Consider the following 19,749-nt stretch of genomic DNA (forward strand, 5'->3'; position numbering starts at 1 on the left):
AATGTTGCTTATTTTGACTTCAGTAAGGCTCCATAACATCCTCATAAAAAAATGGATAAAGTATGGGCAATGTAAGTGGACAGTGAGGTGGACTGAGAACTGGCTGAACTGTGAGGCCCAGAAGGTCGTCATCAACAGCACAACGTCCAGCTGGAGGTCAACTTATAGTGGTGACTGGTAGGGGTCAATACTGTGGCCCACAATGTTTAACAGTTTTATTAATAACCTGGATGATGGGATGTCACCCTTTCAGCGATAGAAGGAACCACATATCCTACCATTCTTACACTCCCTCTGGATGTCCACTTGCTGTCATGCAACCTGTGTTCCAGACATGTGATCCTGAGCACATAATCCCTTCCCTCCTTTTTCAACTCTTCCTTGCCTGGCTGTGATGCTGACCTCCAAAGTTTAAGAAATGGCATAACTTTTTGTTGGCTTGTTTGTTTTGTACAATCTCAGCTCTGCCACTTGAATGTATGTTATTGCTACACAATATGCATTGCTGCTACACAATACTCCATTTGATTTGTAGGATGGGAAGGTCTCAGTAAGTAGCTGCTCAATATTTTGTGTCTTCGTAATTCTTCCATATGCAGGACTATACATTTATTTGCTTTTTATTATATAAACTTTTCTTAAAGACAGTTTTTTAATCAGGGTTTTTTTTTTTTTTCAGTCTTCATTTCTACGTTGTGCAGAATCTTCTTCATGGGAGGTCACATGAGAATCCAGGTCTCAAGGGCAGCTTCTAAACATTTTAACATTGAGGCAAATTTTAATCTCTGCTGTTGCTTTCACTACCCGTAACAACGGTCAGAATCCCAAAGGAAGAAATTTTCATTACACAGGTCCATCCATTTTAGGACAAATAGAGCCTTTTACCTAAATCCCACTGTGTAGGGAAAATTGCATAGCATCATAGAGGTAAAGATGGGATTACAGTAAATACTCACAAGGAAAGATAAATCACAGCTGCACATCAGTCTCAGTTATAGTGTTTCCTAATCCCTTGAGGTCTGCAGGGTATTTTCTCTGCACTATGTACCTGGATGATAACATCCCAGGAGAGAGCAATCTATTTTTTATAGACCAACACAGGTTTGTGGACCTACAAGTAGCTTGCTTGATGTAGATCTCTCTGCGCTTATTATGTTTGTCCTACCTTCCCCTTCCTTTAGGTTCTGTCCATTAGCAGGCAAATTATATATTTAATAGGTCCCACTGCAAAATGAAATATTTGCCACAGGATTCTGTTTTAAAAAGAAAACAAAAATGCACCTCTTCTCCTGGAGTGTTTTCTGCACAAGTCAGTTCACTGAGAGCAAAGTTACTTTTCAGATGAACCCTGTGTTTTTCTTCAAGTTTCTCCACCAGCCCCAGCACAGTCTCAGCACAACTCTAATTCTCTAAAAGACAGGAACAAACTACCTCCCCGTTCACATCTTACAGGCCCCATCCCCTGGCCACCCCATTTGTGGGTGCATGTTTCTGGGATGAGACTCTTAAGTCTGGCTACACAGCCTTGCTACCTAGCAGAGTTTCTTCCCCTGCTGGGGTAAGGATTTATTTCCTATTATTTTTCTTATGTAAAAATAGATTAAATGTTCCTGGGTTTATTGCAGATCAGTTAAAGTGTCCTAATCTGTCCTTCTGAATATAGCAGGGCTTTGCTTCATTCTTGAAAGCCTTTAACCGTTCTTATGCACTAAGCCAGACCCTTGTCCTTCACAGTTTCAACTGAAAAAGAGCATTCAAAGAAACAACATGGGATTTAACTGTTAATAGTTTAGCTTTACTTTTATTTCAGCCTCTCAGCTTACAGAGTAATAAGCTACGAGAAACTTTGATAATGGCAGACCCGATACATGACACTGAATTCTGAACTGCACTCTGCCTCAGTCTATTCACTGCCTCTTTTTGTCCCCCTGTTTAACTATGTCTAGCTTCTGCTTCAGGGGTTCTAGCTACTCCTACTATGTCTACGTGGCTATTTTTATACATCAGTCTTTCTCTGTTCTTTCTCTTTAAAAGTCTGTTTCAAGGACACTCTCTTTTGCTGTTGTCGCTTTGTTATGTTTGTGCCCTCTTACTTTCTTCCTTACCACTTTTCTTTCATTATCATGTAATGGCACAGCCCATATTTATTCTCATCATCTTGCAGGATCCTTGGTTATTTCCTTTTTTCTCCCCTTCCTCCCTCCACTTTTTCCCTCCTTCTCTCCTTCCTTCCTCCCTCCCTTCTTCCCTTTCTTTCTCTTCCTCCTTCCCTCCCTCCCTCCTTCTCTCTCCCTCTCCATCCCTCTCTCTGACTGTTGTCTCTATCCACATTGTTTCCAAGATGTCTTTTTCCATCTTTTTCCTGAATTGTCCACATTACTCTTTTAATTGCTGACCATGGTTAATGGCCTTTCCTGTTATTGCCATTCCCTTTCCTCTAGAATATGCAAAAGTTATGCAGTGTTACCATTTCCACACATAAGGAAATAAAACAAAACAACGACAACAGAGGAAAACAGCTTTATTTTTAACTCTTAAGCAAGCTTACTGCCTGAATGCATTCACATTTCTCTACAGCTGGACTTTTCCATCCCCACTCACCCGCTGCTCTCACTCCTCTGCATCTGCCCTGCTTCGGCCCATGGATGTGCCCCTGTAAACTCCTGCAAAAAGGCAGCCAGTCCTGGCACAGGACTCTGCCACAGGACGGATGGTTACCTGAAGGTGTGAGAGAGCACCACAGAGGAAGACAATAAAAGACAACCCAGAAGTAGAATGAAGATGGGTTTGTGGTTGGAGGCTGTGCCTCCTGCGGTAAGGAAAACAAGACTGTGAAAGGGATTACAGATGTAAAATGCCCAGGGTGAGAAGTAATCCTGTTTTCCAGGAGGCAGTGTACCTCCGTGTGGAGAGAATACGAAGGAAGCAACATTTTTCTGCTTTGTCTTGCTGCTCCAAAGGACTTTTCTTTTTCCATAGGCTTGGGTCTAATGGTTCTGGAGCTGATGAATGAAGGTGAGAAAATGGAGCAACATGACTGGAATGGAAAAACTCTGCAGCATGAAGAGATTTGTGCCGCCCTCCCCTCCTGCTGAGGCTCAGGGATGCACGTTCCCCAGCCCGCAAGGTGCTGCTATGCCCGCCGTGGCCAAGGCATGCTGAGCACATCTCTCAGCTGCACAGGCACAGAGCTAGGCATTGCTGGCTGGCACCTAGAGTGATCCACAACAGCAGAACCGCAGATTTACCTAAGCCTGCGCCTTTCCCCACGTGCGGCAGCACAGGCAGGGCCTCACCCACGCCACACGGAGCAGCACAGCCCCCTCTGACCACCAACAAGCCCGGGACCCACGGTGCTGGGGCAGCGCCTGGGAACCCAGCACCGGGATCAGGACCGGGACCGGGATCCGGATCGGGATCCGGATCGAGACCGCGTCCGGCGCGGGCGCGCCAAACCCGTGGTGGCGCGCCGGGGGGCGTGGCGCGGAGAGGAGGGGGCGTGGCCTGGCGTGGCCCCGCCCCCCGGGCACGTTGCGCCGCAGCTGTCAGTGTCAGGCGGGCGGCGAACCGGGATCCCGGCCCGTCCGAGGGGGAATCCCCAGCCTCGCCCCCGCGGCCAATCCGCGGGCCGCATGCAAATCGCGGCGGCGGGCGGGCCAGTGGGGAGCGGGCGGGGCGTGTCGGCGGCGGCCGGTTGGCCGGCGGGGGCGGCAGCGGCGGCCAATGGGGCGGCGGAGCGGGCGGGGCGCGCCCCGGGGGCGGGGCTATGCAAATTTGGTTTGAAAAGAGGGCGGGAAATCCGAGTTTCGCGGGAGGCCCTTGGCGCGTAACCCGTCTCCCTTCCCTTCATTCATTGTCAGCAGCCGCCGCTTCCTGGAGCCATTTTCCAGCCGGCCCCACACAGCGGGAGCGGCCCCGCTCCATCCGCCGCATCTGCCCGCCCCGCCGCCTCCGTCCCCCCCCGGCGCCCCGCATCCTGCAGCCGGGGCCCCCCCGGCACCCGCGCCCCCCAGTATTTTGCGCGGGGCCTCGGCATCGAGGAGGAAAGCGGCTGGGAAGGCCGGGGGGGGAGGGACGGGGGGAGGAGGCGACGCGGCTGCGGGGACAGAGCCGGAGGGAAGGATGAGAAGGGGACTCCAGCCGCCGGCCCCGGCAGCGCAGCCGCCCGCACCGCCCTCGGACTGCAGAGTGGCCCCCGCCGGCTTCCCAGCCCGCTTTGCCGCCGGCACCTTCATCCAGATCCGCAGCACCGGCGCGGCGGCGGGGGCGCCCTGTGTTGTCTCCTCCTCCTCCTCCTCCGCCGCCGCCGTCGCTGCCCAGGCTCCCGGTGCCTTTGCCCCGGCGGCGGATGGGGGCCAGCCCGCTGGCAGCTCGCTGTACTGCACCCCCCACGGACCCGCCGGCAGGACGGCGCTGCTGCAGCCCGCTCTCGGCGGAGGCGGAGGCCGCCCCCCGGTAATTTTCCCCCGGCCCCGCGGGAGGGTGAAGGGGACGGTGGGGATCGGCGCCAGGCAGGCCCTCTTCCTGCCCACGGCTCCCCGCCGCCGTCCGGGCCCGGGGCGGGGGGCAGGAAAGGCGGAGACGGCGCTTTGTTGCAATAAACTTTCCTGGCTCCTTCCTACCCCCCCCCCCCCCAACCCCGCTCCGGCCCGGGCCGCCGGGTCTTATTGCAAAAAAAAAAGGAAAAAAAAAAAAAAGAAAAGAAAAAAAAAAAGAGAAAAGAAAAGAATGGTGTCCCCCCACCCCCCCCAGCCACGTCCCGCAGCCCCGGGCGCAGCGAGCGAGCAGCCGGCGGCGGGGGGGACCCCGCTGCCCGGGGCCGGAGCCCCCCTTTCCCCCGCCGGGGCCGGGCCGGGGGGCGGCGGGCGGGGGGCCCGGGGGGGGCCGGGCCGCGCCGTGCCCCGCCGGTGTCTCCGCTTCGCCCCCGGAGCCGCCGGTGACGTCTCGCACACGTGCGCCGAGGCCGCGGCTGTGACTGGGAGCCGGGCGGGCGGGGGGGGCCGAGCCGAGCCGAGCCGAGCCGAGCGGGGGGAGGGGGACGCCGCTTCCTCCTCCTGCCGCCGGCCTGGGACAGCCCGAGCCCCGGCCCCGGCCCCGGCCGCCCCCGGCCCGCCGCCGCCCGCCGCCGCCGCCGCCCTCGGAAATGCCCCTGCAGCAGGTCAGTGCCTCGCGGGGCGGCGGCGACCCCCGCAGCCCCCCCCGCGGCGCCCCCCCCCCAGCCCGGTGCCGCCACCACCCCCCACCCCTCTTTTTTCCCCGGGTCCCCAACCTCCCAGCCCCCGCTGCCCGCTGCCCCCCGCTCGGGGGCTTCCTTTGTCCTCGCCCTTTTCGGGGGCGCGCCTGGCCCTCGTGGGCTCCGCCAAGTTACGGGGGGGGGAGGAGGGGGCGGCCAGGACCGAGGGCACCCCAAATCCCCCCAGCGGGTGCCTCCCGTCCCCTCCCCACGGTGCTCCCCGACCCCCCCCGGTGAACCCCCTGCCCCCCCCGTGCGCCCCCCCGACCCCCCATTTACCCCCATTCCCCCCCCCACTCGCCGGGCTGTCAGAGCGGGGTCCGTGCCTCGGATCCCGGCTCACCTGCCCGGCCCCGGGGAGGGGGCTGCCCGGCCCGGGGGGTCCCGGCGGGCTCGGCCGGAGGGCTGCCATGCGGGCTGGTGCCCGCTAGGGCCGGGCCGAGGCGTTTTCCGTGGCGGAGGCGGCGCGGGGCGCTCACCTGTTGGCTCCCCCCCACCGCCCGGCCCCGGGGGGGGGTCCCGGTGCGCACCGCAGCCGGTGCCAGCGGTCCCCAAAACCCCCTTGGGGAGCTCGGAGCCGGCGCGACGCGCTCGTCCCGCAGCCCACGGGGGTGCCACGAGGCTCTTCTCGCCGAGGGTTTTTGCAGGTGTTGGCTGCCGAGGTCAGGATGGGAGTTTGGGGGTGGTTGATAAGTCCCAGCCGGGGCGAGGATGAAGGGTCTAGGCTGGGCAGGGTGAGCGGTGTCCCGGTGCTCGGTGTGTCGGGAGGGTGCGTGGTGTCAAACGGGCCGGTTCAGGCTGCTCTGTAAATATTTGTCCGTCCTGTGCAACAACTTGATTCCTAGAAGGTGGCGTTAAGCCGGTGCGAAGAGGAGCGAATGTAAGGGGGTGATTCTGGGGGGAGCGATTGGATGGGCTTTTCTGCATCGTGGGGGGGGTGTTGGTGTCGGAGGGGACTTCTGACACTTCTTCTCAATGGGTGTTACAAGACCGTAAGCACAAGCATAGTGTATTATTAATTATTATCATTATTATCATTATTTTGTGTTATAGCGTTCACCTCTTTAATGGGAAGAACTCCCTGCCGCGAAACCTAGGAAGGTTTCTGCCCCGCTTAAAGGTTTGGACACAAGAAGGTGATTTCAAGCTCTGCCTGCCAGAAGTCCCTGGCAGTCTACGCTGCATAACCTCAGACCCCGTGTTTACTCAGGGGGGAGATGTGGGATGGGGGAGGAAGAGACTGGTCTGGCTGGCGGCATCCTTAGTGTGGGGCTGGCACCCTCCCAGGGCGATAAAGCAATCCCTAGCACACGCCAGGAAGCAGGCTGTGCATCCCTCCCCGCCCTGACGGCCGTGCTCACGTGAGTGCCCCTCTTGGAACCGCGCTGGTTTGCCGCACACCTGCCTGTCGGGAGGCAAGGCTGAAGCATCCCAGTGCTCTGCCTCTTCTGGCTGCTCTGCAAGGAATGGCCAAAGTGCTTTCGTCGTCTTGGCAGGACGACGACGAAGCCATTTAGCACTTCTCTGACTCCCATCCATTTTTCACCAAATCTTGCGAAAGATTTTCTGGGAGCAGGAGGCGAGGGTATTTTCCTGGTAGTTCCTAGCTGATCCGATTTGAGAAACTGATAGCAAAGACTGGTGAGAGGAGTGAGAAACTGCTGGGTAGTTGAGGCAGCGAGCCCTGGCAAGCAGCATCAATATAAATTTAGTGCTTGATTAGTTGAGTTACAAATAGTACACGGAGACCCCCAGCTGAAATTATGGCCCTATTATGCAAAAGACTGAGAGGATAAGTCAGAAATTTGGCCAGCACACCTGTGCTGGTTAGGGTTATGAAAATACTCTGCCTTTGCAGATGTAGCTGCACTGGCAACCCACCCATCGCTTCCAAATATAAACTATGGTATAAGTGGAAAAGAGTTAGTATGGCAGTATGTAGTTTAGGCTGCTCAGGGAGCCATTTATACCAGCAAAAGAAAGTTTGTTTTGCCAAAGTAAGCTGCTTCCCCAGTGGGAATATGTTAGTTACTTTATCTACGCTTGTAGTGTAGCCGTGCTGGAAAAGCCTGGAAAGGTAGCCTAGCCCATAACAGCAGGTGGCTTCAGCCCAGGAGAGGTGAAAACTCAACACACTCCTCTGTCTCCCAAGCAGGCATCTCGATACTGTCCCAAACCTGCTCCTGGCTGCGTGTGTTGCTGCCTGTCGTGGCGGCTCCCGGCAGAGTGTCATTAACCAGGCTTCTGCACCCCAGCGAGCCTGGGCTGCCCGGCCCTTTGACATGAGGGACTTTTTCACCATTCCTGCGGAGTTAATGGAAATTGTTACTTGGCAGGACTGAGCCGCTGCCACAGCTTCAGCACGAGCCGTGATGACGAACTAACCCTTGCAAAGTAAGCATCAGCTCGTGCTCCTGAGGTCCCGGGGCAAGTCTGAGTCCCTGCCTGTGGAGACCAGGTGAGCCCAAGTGACAGGTCAGTGCTGCAGTTAGGGGCATGGGTCCTGCTCCCTTCCCTGCCAGGAGCTGGTGCCACTTCCCTTCTGCCAGCCCCAGGGCTCCTTCGCCTTCCCAGGGCAGTTCAACTTGCCAGCCTGGTAGAAAAACTAACCCCAACCAAAATACGTAAATAAAAGTTTTCTGCTGGGCAAGCAGGTTGAACCAGCTAATGGATGGTCTGGTAAGTGCCAGGGACCATCACGGGAAGGGGATGGCTGGGAAGAGGGCACAGGGTGGAAGGAAAGGAAGCAGGGGAGCTGACACCACTCCACTTTGATGGCAGCAAATTTGTCAATCAACTCAGCTCATGATTGGATTTGTCAATCAAATCATGAAAGCATGGCCTACGTAGGAGAAATTATTGTTTGACGAGGTGGCCCGCAACATTCAGGCTGCTGTTGGCTTCCCGCTTTGTATGAGAAAGTCACTACCATTTGCAAATCACGGTATTTAAAAATGGAGCTACTCTAAGTGAAAGCTGCTCAAAATGTTTCTAATTCAAATAGTGGAGAATTTCTTACTGTCTTTGGGTTATAAAGATAAGCCTTTAAGAAGAGGGCCATTTTCTTAGCCATGAGAAAATGCTTAAATGGAGACACCACCCACATGTTAAGTCCTTTTTAAAAGGGGCTAAATCCTCTTAACAAGAATATCTTTAGAGAACTCCTGTGGCCTTTAGATGACATGAGCTCTGGAGAGGCTGGTTCGGCATACTTCAGAAGGGGGCGGGAGGATTTACATTTCCAAACTGAATACTTAGCACCTCTCTCCTTTTCTGGTGGTTTAGAAAGCACCTCTTCCTGCCTCCTTCTCAGCAAGTCACAGCTGGAATAGGAGAACAAGGGGGTAATACATAATCTAGATGTTGGGTATAGGAGCAGGCTAAATAGGACATAAATACTGAACAGCGACTTAAGGTATGGGAGAAAAACCTGGAAGTGGCATAAAGGAAGCGGGCAGTTAAATAATTAGTAGCTTATTTTTAGTTTGTGGGAATAAAAAGCTTTGTCTGTGAAGAAGCCATGGGTATTTTCAAATTCAGACCAATTTTCATATTTCTTTGCCTGTTAGTTTCTGTTAATGAATGCTAGCATGAGCCTGAGGCCTTTGGTTTTGGAATAAAATGTATGGGACTGTCTGGTTTAAATGCATCTTCTCCAGGGACAGACAGTTTCTGAGCCCAAGGAGATACCAAGATACCACATGGTCCTTTGGTACAAACGTGTGAGGAGAGCTCAAAGAGAGCTCAAATCCTGATTGCCCTAACTGTGCAACGACTACCTAGCGGAAAGCAGGCACCCAAATAAATCTGCACAGGAATAGCTTGTAGCTTGTGCTTGCTGGTGGTGGATGTGCTCTCCTCATGCAGAGTCTGGCTATGTTGGTGTGGCTCTGTCTGCACCAGAACTGCTGAAGTACAGCAGGTTTATTTCCTTGCAATGATAAGAACTTCTGGCAGGTTTCCATGAGCAGCTGAGCCACTCAAAAGGCCTTACTGTTGCTGGAAAAATAGTCTCGCTTCTCCCTCACCATTGTCACTGTAGCCTAGTCTTGTCCTGCCCCCGGCCAGGCAGCACTTTTCCCCTCCCTCCTGTGCTTGGGGAGCATCTGGATGTGCCTGTGGGTTGGTGGTCTGCTGCTTTAACCAAGTAAAGTAGCTGGGTCTGATGAGCTTTAGCTCTGGCATGAGGTACGTACTGGGAATACGTGACCCAAGATGGGACAAATGAGATGAGGGAAAGCGATGAGAGCTTTCCCTTTCAGTGGTGTCAGGGTGTTAAACCTGCTCACTGGACATCACTTTTCAGAAATTGGACTTTCCTGTTCTCACCATGAAGGATCTCTTCCTTGTGCCACCAGTCAGTTTGCCAAAGACTGGATATGGGTCACATTAGGGCCCACTGATTGAACAATTAAAGGCATTTTCTTTTCCTTCATTTTATCCCAGGTACTTTGGTGCTGCTCTGTTAATTTTTACAGCATGCTTGTTTGTATGTTAGCATTAAAAAAAATAATCCTTAAACTTAGGAATTGCCGCCTTTTGCAAGACCAAAGGTTCTCCTACTACTTCTCTGACTACAGCTGTGGCAAATCTTTAAGACAAGAGCATGTGAATGCACTGAACAGCCCTTCTGCTTTCTTCCAGAGAGTGTCTTCTTAGTCAGAGGTTACAGTGGGTTTTTTACTCATTGGTTCTAGCCTTACGTAGCAAAAAGTTACATGATTCAGTTGTCTTACATGGAAAAGAAATAATTTTCTTTGCTTTGGACATTTTGTTTCATTTTGATCTTGCTGCCTATAGCGTTAATGGATGATCCTAGATGTTGTGGTAGGGGAAAATGATTTCCCTGTGTGTATTTCTCTACACAGCTTATGATAAAGCACTGTTTTCTGTCCACAGTCACCTTCGCCAAGCTGAAGAGTTCTAGACTGTTTAATCTCTCCTGAAGCGAAAGCCATACGTACTAAAATAGAGGTGTCCATTTATAAAAGAATCACATGGCTGTGAAAACAGACGTGTCCATTAATTACGGGTTTCTACTTGTAATGTTTTTGTGGGTTGGTGGCTTTGAAAGAAGTTTTGAAGACATGACAGTGACTTGCAGGCCTAGCAGGAGCTAGAGACCCTTTCAGAGTCAGGTTGTCTCACAAGGCCTTAGCCTCTCCCAAGGGGAGGAAGGAGAGGTGTGGAGCAGAGGGGCCTCGCTGGGCCTAACAGCTATGGTAACTGGCTCATTAGAAAGGTTGGAGAAAGGAAAATGAAGTAGCACCTTTCCTCTTTGTAGCCCCAGATTTGTGTTCTCAATAGGCTGGGGGGGGGGGGGGGTGGAATTTGACTCTCCCCTCCTGTCCAGGGCACAAAGAGAGAAATGGGGTAAGAAATGAAGATGTGAGGTTCTTCTGGTAGCAGCAGACTTCAAATACAACACCTTTCAAACCTTCATATTTCACTTCTGAAGAAGTGTTGGGCTGATTGCTGTAGATCTGGTGGCAGGGTTGTTTTGCTGTGCTGGTTGGTTTGCTGGTTGGTAAAGGAGTCTTCAGTTACTGTGTAGATGTGAAATGGCCATCATCTGCTAGTCTGGATGCTGGCAGGACAGGACAAACTGAGTAATAAGTTAATGTAGTGTGCTCTGTGGATGATCTTAATTTACTGTCACAAACAGCCAGGTAGCCCTGAAGAGAAGGAGCAGTGCCAGCTTCCTTCTGCCCCATCCATCTTGGTGCCAATGTGGAGGGGTGGGAGGGTGGCTTGGGCTTTAATTCTGTATGGGCTCTGCCAGAGGTTTTGGGGAAGATGCCCTCTAAGGATAGATCATAGACCATGACTTTGGGTCAGATACGCTTCTTGTGGTGTTGGTGGTAACTTAGGCCCAGCCCTGCCCAGAGTGAGGTTTCAAAAAAATTGAAAGCTCTTGTTAGCGTAACTAAATCTTTGGGTTTTTACAGTCTCTGCAAATAATCTCATTTACAGCTGGCAGCGCTGAGCATGTATATGTGGTGGCAACTATCATACTTACAAATGACTAAGTTTGACTTCAGGCTTTGTTTTGGCTGGCAGAGTTATTCACTTCCTGCATTATTTTTCAAGAGCAGAACTGTTTGCTCCCTTGGGGAGAAGAAACCCCCCTTCATGTGTTGGGGGCAGTGGTGTGTGATAGGGGGGAGACTGCCTGTGCTTCCAGGACTGGGCTGTCCCAGTGCATGAGGTGCTGCTGATGAAGTATTTGGACTTGGTTTTAATTTCAGTTCTGTCTTCTGTTTGAAGGCAAACTTGGCAAAGTTGCCCAATTTATCACATCTTTAAAAGGGAACTATTTCACTTCTGTTTCCCTCAAGTAAGCTGGTCCAAAACCACACTTGGAAGTGCTATACCTGGCATGGATGTCTTCTGAAGTACTATGCTTTCTACTTGGATGCTGCTATTATTTGCTGGATCTCATGGCATGCATGGAGTTCTTAATGCCTTTTGGGTTCATCGTGAACTGTGGGAAATATTTCCGTTTGCAAGTCCCATAAAGAGAGAAGACAAGAGTTTGACTAGACGTTGATAAAGCATGTACTAAAAATGGCCTCTGCTATCTGGTAGGAGCATACTACTTCAGGCATTTTAGCCTTTCTTTTGTACATTTATAAATACATGTCAATTGTGTTGGTAATTGTTTACAAACAGAACTCGATTAAGGTTAAATAGAACGTGTTTTGTGTCTTCTATCTTACTTATGAGCATGAACAGTTTTTGATGTGACCTGTTGTAGTGTGTCTACTAAAGCAGTGGCTGTCACCACTGCACGTGTGTCCTGTGTCTTTCAACCTTGTGTGCTGAAGGTGTTTTGCTTGAACCAAATTGGGAAAGAAATCTGCAGCAATGAAGATCGCCTTTTTATAATCAGACGGGTATTTTTTTCTACTGTGCTGAGCTAGGTTGGTAATTGTGGCTTTTGTTTTTTTCCATGAGAATGTCAGTAACCTACCTTCAGAAATAAAACCCTGTTTCTTTGCGTTTTTGGGTAGGAGACTTAATTTGACCACTTGCATCTGCTTTCAAGATTTTGTTCAACTTGTATATGTCTGCATCTAAGCTCAGAAGTATCCACTAGCTAAGAATGCATTTTCAGGTGCCCCACTTCAAAGGTCTAGGACTTGATTTTTAGGAAAATATTGGGTGCTTCCTGTGACATTCAGTTACATTACTGCAGTATGTAGTATATCCTTGGTATCTCTGTGTATGAACAAGCTGCTAATTAACAGCAGAGGTTGCTATTATTTTCGCTTTCACATTTATAACTTTAAAATGGGATTTTATAGTCAGGTTATGTATAGATTGCAAGCCACTAATTATTTTGGAAAGGTCTGTGAAAACCCACAGAAAATACCTAAACAACTATTTTCAGTGAAAATAAATTGTATTGAGAAACTAGATAACGAGAGGTTTCTGCTTGGCCTTGGCTGCTTCAGCTTCAACATTTCTACTCCAAAGTTGTATGTGTGGTGGTTAATATAAGTAAAGATTCTAGAAGTAATTTTCATCAATGAACTCCTTGGAAGATTTTGTCCTCTTTGCAATCTCATTAATTTTTTGGAGTGGGGTGCTGGGATGGGTATGTGTGTGGTTTTTGGGGCGGGGGGTGTTGTTGTAGAGCTGTTGGTTCAAAGGTTCTTGCATATTGCATAACTTGCTGCTAGGAAAGGGGTGGAAGTAAACTCATTGGCAAACTTCCTTCCTTGTTAATTAAGGTGACATTAAAAGTCTCTGGTTTAGGACTCAATGGTGGCTGTCACCATGCAGTGCAAGAGTTGAATTCTTACATAACGTGTCAGTCTCATCGATGTTCTCTATTAGTTCTTTCTTAATGTGACTTTCTTAATTTTGGTTCTAACAGTTAGTTACAAAATCTAAACTAAAATTGGAGTTAAGTAATGGATATCACCTTTTTTTTCTGCAAATCACGGAATCTACGCTGTAGGATTTTGTGATTTTTACACATCTTAAAGTGCAGATGTAACTTTTTCGTGAAATACTTCTCCGTAGAGCAACTGTACTGCTCTCTACAAATTTTAAAGCTTTCAAATTTGCCTTTCACGTTGTTCAGCAAGAAACTGGTAAGTAGGCTTGCCTATTTCCCTCCTTCCTGGACATTCATTTAAGGTATATAATCAGGGAAATTTCAGGTCTGGAGGTTAAGAAGTAACCTCTTGGCCTGGCATTTCTATTGGTATAGTATGCTTATTTTGACTGGAGGCTTTTGTCTTTTTGGGTGCTACCACAATGTAAATAGATAAATATGTAAAAATGTAAAATGATGCCCAGGCAGAAAGGGTCTTGTCTTGTGCCTTATGTGGAATGGTGGTTCCCATGTATGAGGTTGTCTTCTCTACAGTGGAAAATACATGTTTTTAGGAGCAGGTCTTAAGCTTTTGCTGTGCTCTCTACTTCTGTGATGGAACCTGGGATTTATATTGTGTTTCTTTTAATGTCTGCTGGTTTTAAAGTCATTTTTCCTAATCAAGGACACTAGAAATGGAAAGATATGGAATTATAATGTCTTGAGTGATGCTAGTAACCTAATATTGCCTTCGGTACTTGTTTTGTTCTACTGCTTACTCTGGAATTAAATGGCAATTACCATGCATATATGCTGGTTGTATTTTGACTTGCCAATGTAGTGTTTTAGGCAGTGTTGGTCCCACACATTGACAGTCAGTTTTTTGTCCCCATACAGTAAGCTAGTTCACACTTTGTCTAATGTCTTCACATAGTGGGAATTGATGTTGGTTACGGCTCTCACAGTAGGCTTTTGTTTAGCGATATCTGAAAGCTGTCTTGCTGGAACATGCCGCTTTTATCGAGACTTTTGCAATGAGGCCATTATCCTCACTTATGGGGAACATAGATATTCACAGGAATTTTTATAATATTGCTTAGTAAGTGGCATTCTGCTAAAGAGCGACAATGCCCAAGTGATACAGAAATAATACCAGCGATGGCAGCCATGCAGCAGCAGGGCGTTATCTGCAATTGCACACTGGGGAAGGGTGGGAAGGGATCCTAGCTCAGGACAGAAGGAGGGTGGCGATCAGGCCTATCAGAAACACGAATAATCCTGGGTGTCAGTTCAGCAGAATAAAGTTTTGCTTTTCATAGTAAGGCTTTTATCAAACAGCTGCAAGTAACCCAGACACAAATTGCTGTATAATAGTTCTGCACATTGTTCTCTTCTCGGATACGCAGTATCTATAGCCTAAAAACGTCTCTTACAAGTCATGTAAAACTGCAAGTCAGATGAGAGGAAGCTGAAACTTCACAACTCTGTAGTACTCTTTTTAAGAACAAACCTCTTGAAACAGTAGAAAAGACAGCTTACTACTCAAGGCAAGGGCAGGGAGGGCTTTAAAATTATAATAGCATTTTCACTGGCTGCTTTGTCTAACCAGTGGGTGTTTCACTGGTGCTAGGATTCTTTTTTTTTTTTTTTTCATAGGAATTGAGGGTTAGAAAAAGTTCATTTTGTAAAAAGCAGTGTCCTGGAAGCATAAGCAAGTTGCTCTTTTTCTTCCTCTGGTTCTTAATCATAAGAGCCGCCTAGATGATTTTTCCCACCTCAAATTAGCAGTTTATTTATAACATGCTAATGTTCTACATGCCCGTCAGTATCACTGTTCTGTCGTGCTGAGCTGAGAATTGTTCTCTCGAAAACTGACACCAGGAAGATGACATAAATGAACATGGGGAATTGCGAATGATGTTCATAGAAAAAAATCAGGTGGGTTTTGGTATGACTTTGGTTCATGCTTTGTATAAAATTGTTTCAATTTCATTTCTGATTTCAGTTTCTAGTCACATTTTTCTTGCTTGTCTTTTTATTTGTTAATTAAAAAAAAATGCATACCATTGCATTTTGGCATCCTCACTGTCCTTTTATTCCTGTTGGCAGCTTTCTCTGTGGTCATCTTCTGCACTTTGCAACCAGTTCCCTCTGAGATTGCAGACAGGAGGGTGAGAAGCTTCAGCAGGTATCTTCCACCTTCTCAGGGCCCTCACAACCACCATTTTGCAACCATGAGCCTGCAAGACCTCTGTAGGAAGCATCTTTCAGATCAAGGGGTTAGTACTGTCCCTCCAATGGTCCTCCCTTTTTGCTGCTTTACATTACGATGAGGGGAGCATTCAAAACACAGACCATGCAAAATAAGTCGTCTTGTGCATGGAGAAGGAAAAGAAGAAGTAAAAACATGTTCCGTAAGTTGCCACTCTTGGAGCCATGTGCTTCAGAGGTGTTTGCAGGAAATGTGGTAAAGAAAGGTGCGAGATCATTTGGAGACCTCCAACATTGTCTGCTTGAGAACTGTTCTCTAAAGGAAGCTTTTCATGTTGTCGCATGCCTTGGGGCACTGAAGTCCTTACCTTTTATTATCTTAGTTACATCATGCTTTATCTGAGTATGTGGGAAGTAAATGCAACAGTAGTGAACAGGTTGCATGCAGTTGTCTAGATGTTAAGCTCAGGTACAGCTTTCTGTAGACAGAAATGTTAATATTTATAAAGTTTTTTTTTTTTTTTTCCCTAGGCAGAAACCCACTGTGCTGTGAAGGGGAATGTGTGAATAGGGATTCCAGAGACTGACATATTTAAAAAAGAGAGAGAGAGAGAAGAAAAGAAAAGCAAGCTTGTAGGCAGGCAAATTCCCCTTATTCAGAGAAAGCCATATGTTCAGGATACTATCCTGAGTGTGATTTACTTGCTTCTGAATTAGGAAAGAGGGTTGCTAGGAAAAGTAAGATGCATTCAATTCTTTCATCTTCTTAAAGAATTTTATAGGGACAATTACCATCTCCTTCCTTTCTCCCTCTTTCCCAGTCCTGGAGAATAATCAATTTAGCAATAAGTCAGAGCAAGCAAAATGTGATTGTTCTCATCTGCAATGCAGAGACTAAGACACACTCTTTCTTTAAGGCCCAAATCAGGTATTTTTGCCTCAAAGTGAATTGGGAATTACTGAATCATTCAGTGTATAGTAAGAAGGGATTAAAATTTCAGCCTCCCCCCCCCCCTTTCAGATTTGTCCAGTTTTTGTTTTCTTGACTACCCTTTAGCTCTTTTGATGGCCTCAGTGACATTTTGAACACATGTCCCTACTTCTTCTGGGGGGGAAGCAGCACCAATTGTACCAGGCAAGCATTATATCTGTTGCTAACACTTCATTTGAAGTGGATAAATGTGGCTTTCCCAGCCATTTGAAGAGTTCGGTTGTCTTGAGCGTGTGAAAAGCAGACCCCAAATTCTGCTGAACTGGTAGTTGAGAAGGAAGGAATCTCCTTCAGACCTTGCAGGGAGAAAACTCCAGGCATCTGTAAGATGTTATAGTATATCTAGCTAAAAATATCAGATACTTGAGCTTGGTTATTGAACTGTTCAATAGTGGTGTCTTGCTGAAATGGTAGACGTGAACGGATCTTGAATTGTTTCAAACTTCTCATAAAAGTACAATATCACAGGAATTTTGACATAAAGATCCAAATGAATGTTCTTGCCCACCAGTGCATCCCAGGCTTTCCCACTGGTCTTGCAATTGTGGCATGCTTAGAAGATCAGGCACAACCTGAATGCCAGCAGCTGGGAGGCTTGTTTTCCTCTTGAAGAGCTCCCGTGAGATACATTGTCCAGATTCAGCCCCAAACTCTTTGAATGATGCAAAAATAGTATGCAAATGTATCTTTTTTTTTTTTTTTTTTCCCCCTGCAAAGTAGCACTAAACACCTGCAAGTATTTCACCTCTCCCTGAATGTTGGAGATGCTGTTTTCTGTCTTTATGTCTTACATTTGAGTGCCTTCCATGGTTGCATGGGCTTGCAGGGCATGAGCCCCAGCACAGAACAAATGCAATATTCTTCTGAGTTAGAATCTGGAATTAAGAGTAAATGAATGAAAAGTGAAGCTTCATGGTCTGCTCTTCTCTGAGTAAAAAAAAGTGGAGTGTAACTTAGTCAATGTATTAGCCTGAGTTGAAGGAGTAGTGCAGGTCAGGACTGACACAGGAGCACTTTGTGTGGGGGAGATCTTTGTGCACGTGTCACTAGGTCTCTCTGTTCATGCATGTGCACACCATGCATGACTGGATTCTTTTTGATAGTAATATCAATCAGGGCCATGAGTAGTTACTTCCTTCTTCTTGTGCATAGAGTGGAGAAACTTCAGCCTCCGCTTAGTTTGCTCTTGCTGTCAGAGACAGAGTTGAAACTGAATTTCTTAGATCTACGTTGACTACCGTCATGTGGTTGTGGTATCCTGATCTGATTTTTTTTTTCTCTTCAGAAAAATGGTCCAACAACAGCATGCTTCAATGTCCATTTTGTAATGAGCAGATCTGTTGACAATGATAAACTTAGGTGCTTCTCTTCTCCAGAGGGACCTGTATATCATGCAGATGCTTGGAGTTTGTGGAGTTTGCATCTTCTCAAGACTCACTTGGTGAGAGCCTCTGAGGGGACAAATTGGAGTCCTAGTCCCTGCTGGGGATCCTGAGGTGCTAGTATTGCTTCTTCTGTTCAGTTAGCTGTTTGTAGCTCCCCTGGCAGGATGAATTCATGTCAGTCTTTTCACTAAGCATTTTCATTCAGACTAGCAATTTCAACAAAGTGATTGATATATAGATACAGATATTTATTGATTTATTGATTATATATAGTGGGTGTGTTTGTATAATTATATATCAATATATATATTGAGATGCATATATCTCAATAAGTAGATATATATGTATACATCTTAAAGCTTGATATTAAGATCCTTTTCCTTTAGGCAGTTATGTCAGCAAGGTTGTTCTGGTAAGAACTTTTTGCAGTTGCGGCGTGGAATCTTTTTTTTCTTTTTTTCTTTTTTTTTTTAACCTTTAAGACCTAACGTGGCGGTTTGAACGTGAACCAGCATGCATTTCCAGAGCTGTGATATGGCTGAACCACAGTGGAAATCTGGAACCTTAACGACACTGCTTATAGGAAGTTCGACTCCCTGCATTTAACCACAAATGTGGTCAATCTTAGGAGAGGCAATAAGAGAGAGGAAGAAAGGTGGTAGCATTTGATTAGCCTTATTCTCCTTGTTTTCTGTAGTATATTTGACAGATGAAACTCTGTCTATGAGAACAGAGTAATATTATTGACAAATGTTTCCCATTTCTTCGTTGTTACACTTTGAAAGTAGTGTAGAAATAGCAAGCCTTGTTTTCAGCATACTAAATTCAATAGTTGGGTGATATGATTAAACACTTGTGCTGCTTGGTAAACTATTCAGTGTTACTGAACAAAATAACATACAGGCAAGCATTAATTACCATATTGAGATCCTTCTGGTGATCTAGTTTCATGCTGGGACTGAGACACAAAGTCACCCAGTCGGGACAGGGATCTGCAATACGTGGGTGGGTGTCAAAGGTCTTCACGTTGTTCCTCACCATCTCACCCCAGACCAACATATTAGTTCCATTCAGTTCAGCAGCAGGGACATGGCTGTTTGTCTTGGAAACTAAAATATCCTTCTGCTTCCTATCTCCATGTTCTAGGAAGTGAAATATAATCCTCTCATAGTCAGGTAAGTTTAATTGCTTGCTGGGGTAGGAAGGGAAAGATGAAATGAGGATGGGACCAGTGCCACTGGGAGCCCGTCCATGATGGAAAGGGTTTCCTGGATTTGGGAGTGCTAATCAATGCTCGCCTAAACATGATCTGGCAGTGTGCCAGGCGGCCAAGAAGGCCAACGGCATCCTGGCTTGGGTCAGGAATAGTGCAGCCAGCAGGACCAGGGAGGTGATCGTTCCCCTGTACTCTGCTCTGGTGAGGCCACACCTCAAGTACTGTGTTCAGTTTTGGGCCCCTCAGTACAAGAAGGATGTCGAGGCCCTGGAGCATGTCCCGAGAAGGGCTGCAAAGCTGGTGAAGGGCCTGGAGCACAAGTCCTGTGAGGAGCGGCTGAGGGAGATGAGGGTGTTTAGTCTGGAGAAGAGGATGCTCAGGGGAGACCTCATTGCTCTCTGCAACTACCTGAAAGGAAGGTGTGGGGAGCTGGGGGTCGGCCTCTTCTCACAGGTAACTAGTGATAGGACTAGAGGGAATGGCCTCAGGTTGTGCCAGGGGAGGTTCAGGTTGGAAATGAGGAGACATTTCTGCTCAGAAAGAGCAGTCAGGCATTGCAACGGGTTGACCAGGGAAGTAGTGGAGTCACCGTCCCTGGGGGTGTTCAAGGAAGCGTTGGACCTGGTGCGTAGGGACATGGTTTAGTGGGTGACATTGGTAGTAGGGTGATGGTTGGACCAGATGGACTTGAAGGCCTCTTCCAACCTTAATGATTCTGTGATTTTATGAAGAGATAATCCAGGCACGCAGTTTCACACCATAAGGTAAAGCACACAGCCGACACCAAAGGGGTCATCCTGCCCTCCCTCTCTGCTGGGCGGTTCCCACCACCTCCCTGCCAGATGGGGGACCTGCTACAGCTGAAAGCTAACACAGGATGAGCCCTTG

At 48.1% G+C, this 19,749-nt stretch overlaps 1 protein-coding gene across 4 annotated transcripts in view; it reads left to right on the forward strand.

Moving 5' to 3' along the window:
• The first annotated feature begins 3,625 nt into the window (after positions 1–3,625).
• Positions 3,626–19,749, forward strand: part of E2F3 (E2F transcription factor 3) — a 44,436-nt gene continuing 28,312 nt past the window's right edge. The window contains exon 1 of one of the 4 annotated variants that reach the window (XM_027451219.3): positions 3,626–4,455. In XM_027451219.3, the coding sequence (XP_027307020.2) occupies positions 4,123–4,455 (333 nt within the window). In that variant the 5' untranslated portion in view covers positions 3,626–4,122. Of the gene's footprint in view, positions 4,456–4,943; positions 5,159–15,245; positions 15,338–19,749 lie in introns of those variants that run through there. The other 3 variants (XM_027451218.3, XM_038175087.2, XM_027451220.3) reach the window with 3 other exon arrangements.

This window comes from Anas platyrhynchos, chromosome 2 (assembly GCF_047663525.1).
Source record: "Anas platyrhynchos isolate ZD024472 breed Pekin duck chromosome 2, IASCAAS_PekinDuck_T2T, whole genome shotgun sequence".
NCBI classification, from domain to species: domain Eukaryota; kingdom Metazoa; phylum Chordata; class Aves; order Anseriformes; family Anatidae; genus Anas; species Anas platyrhynchos.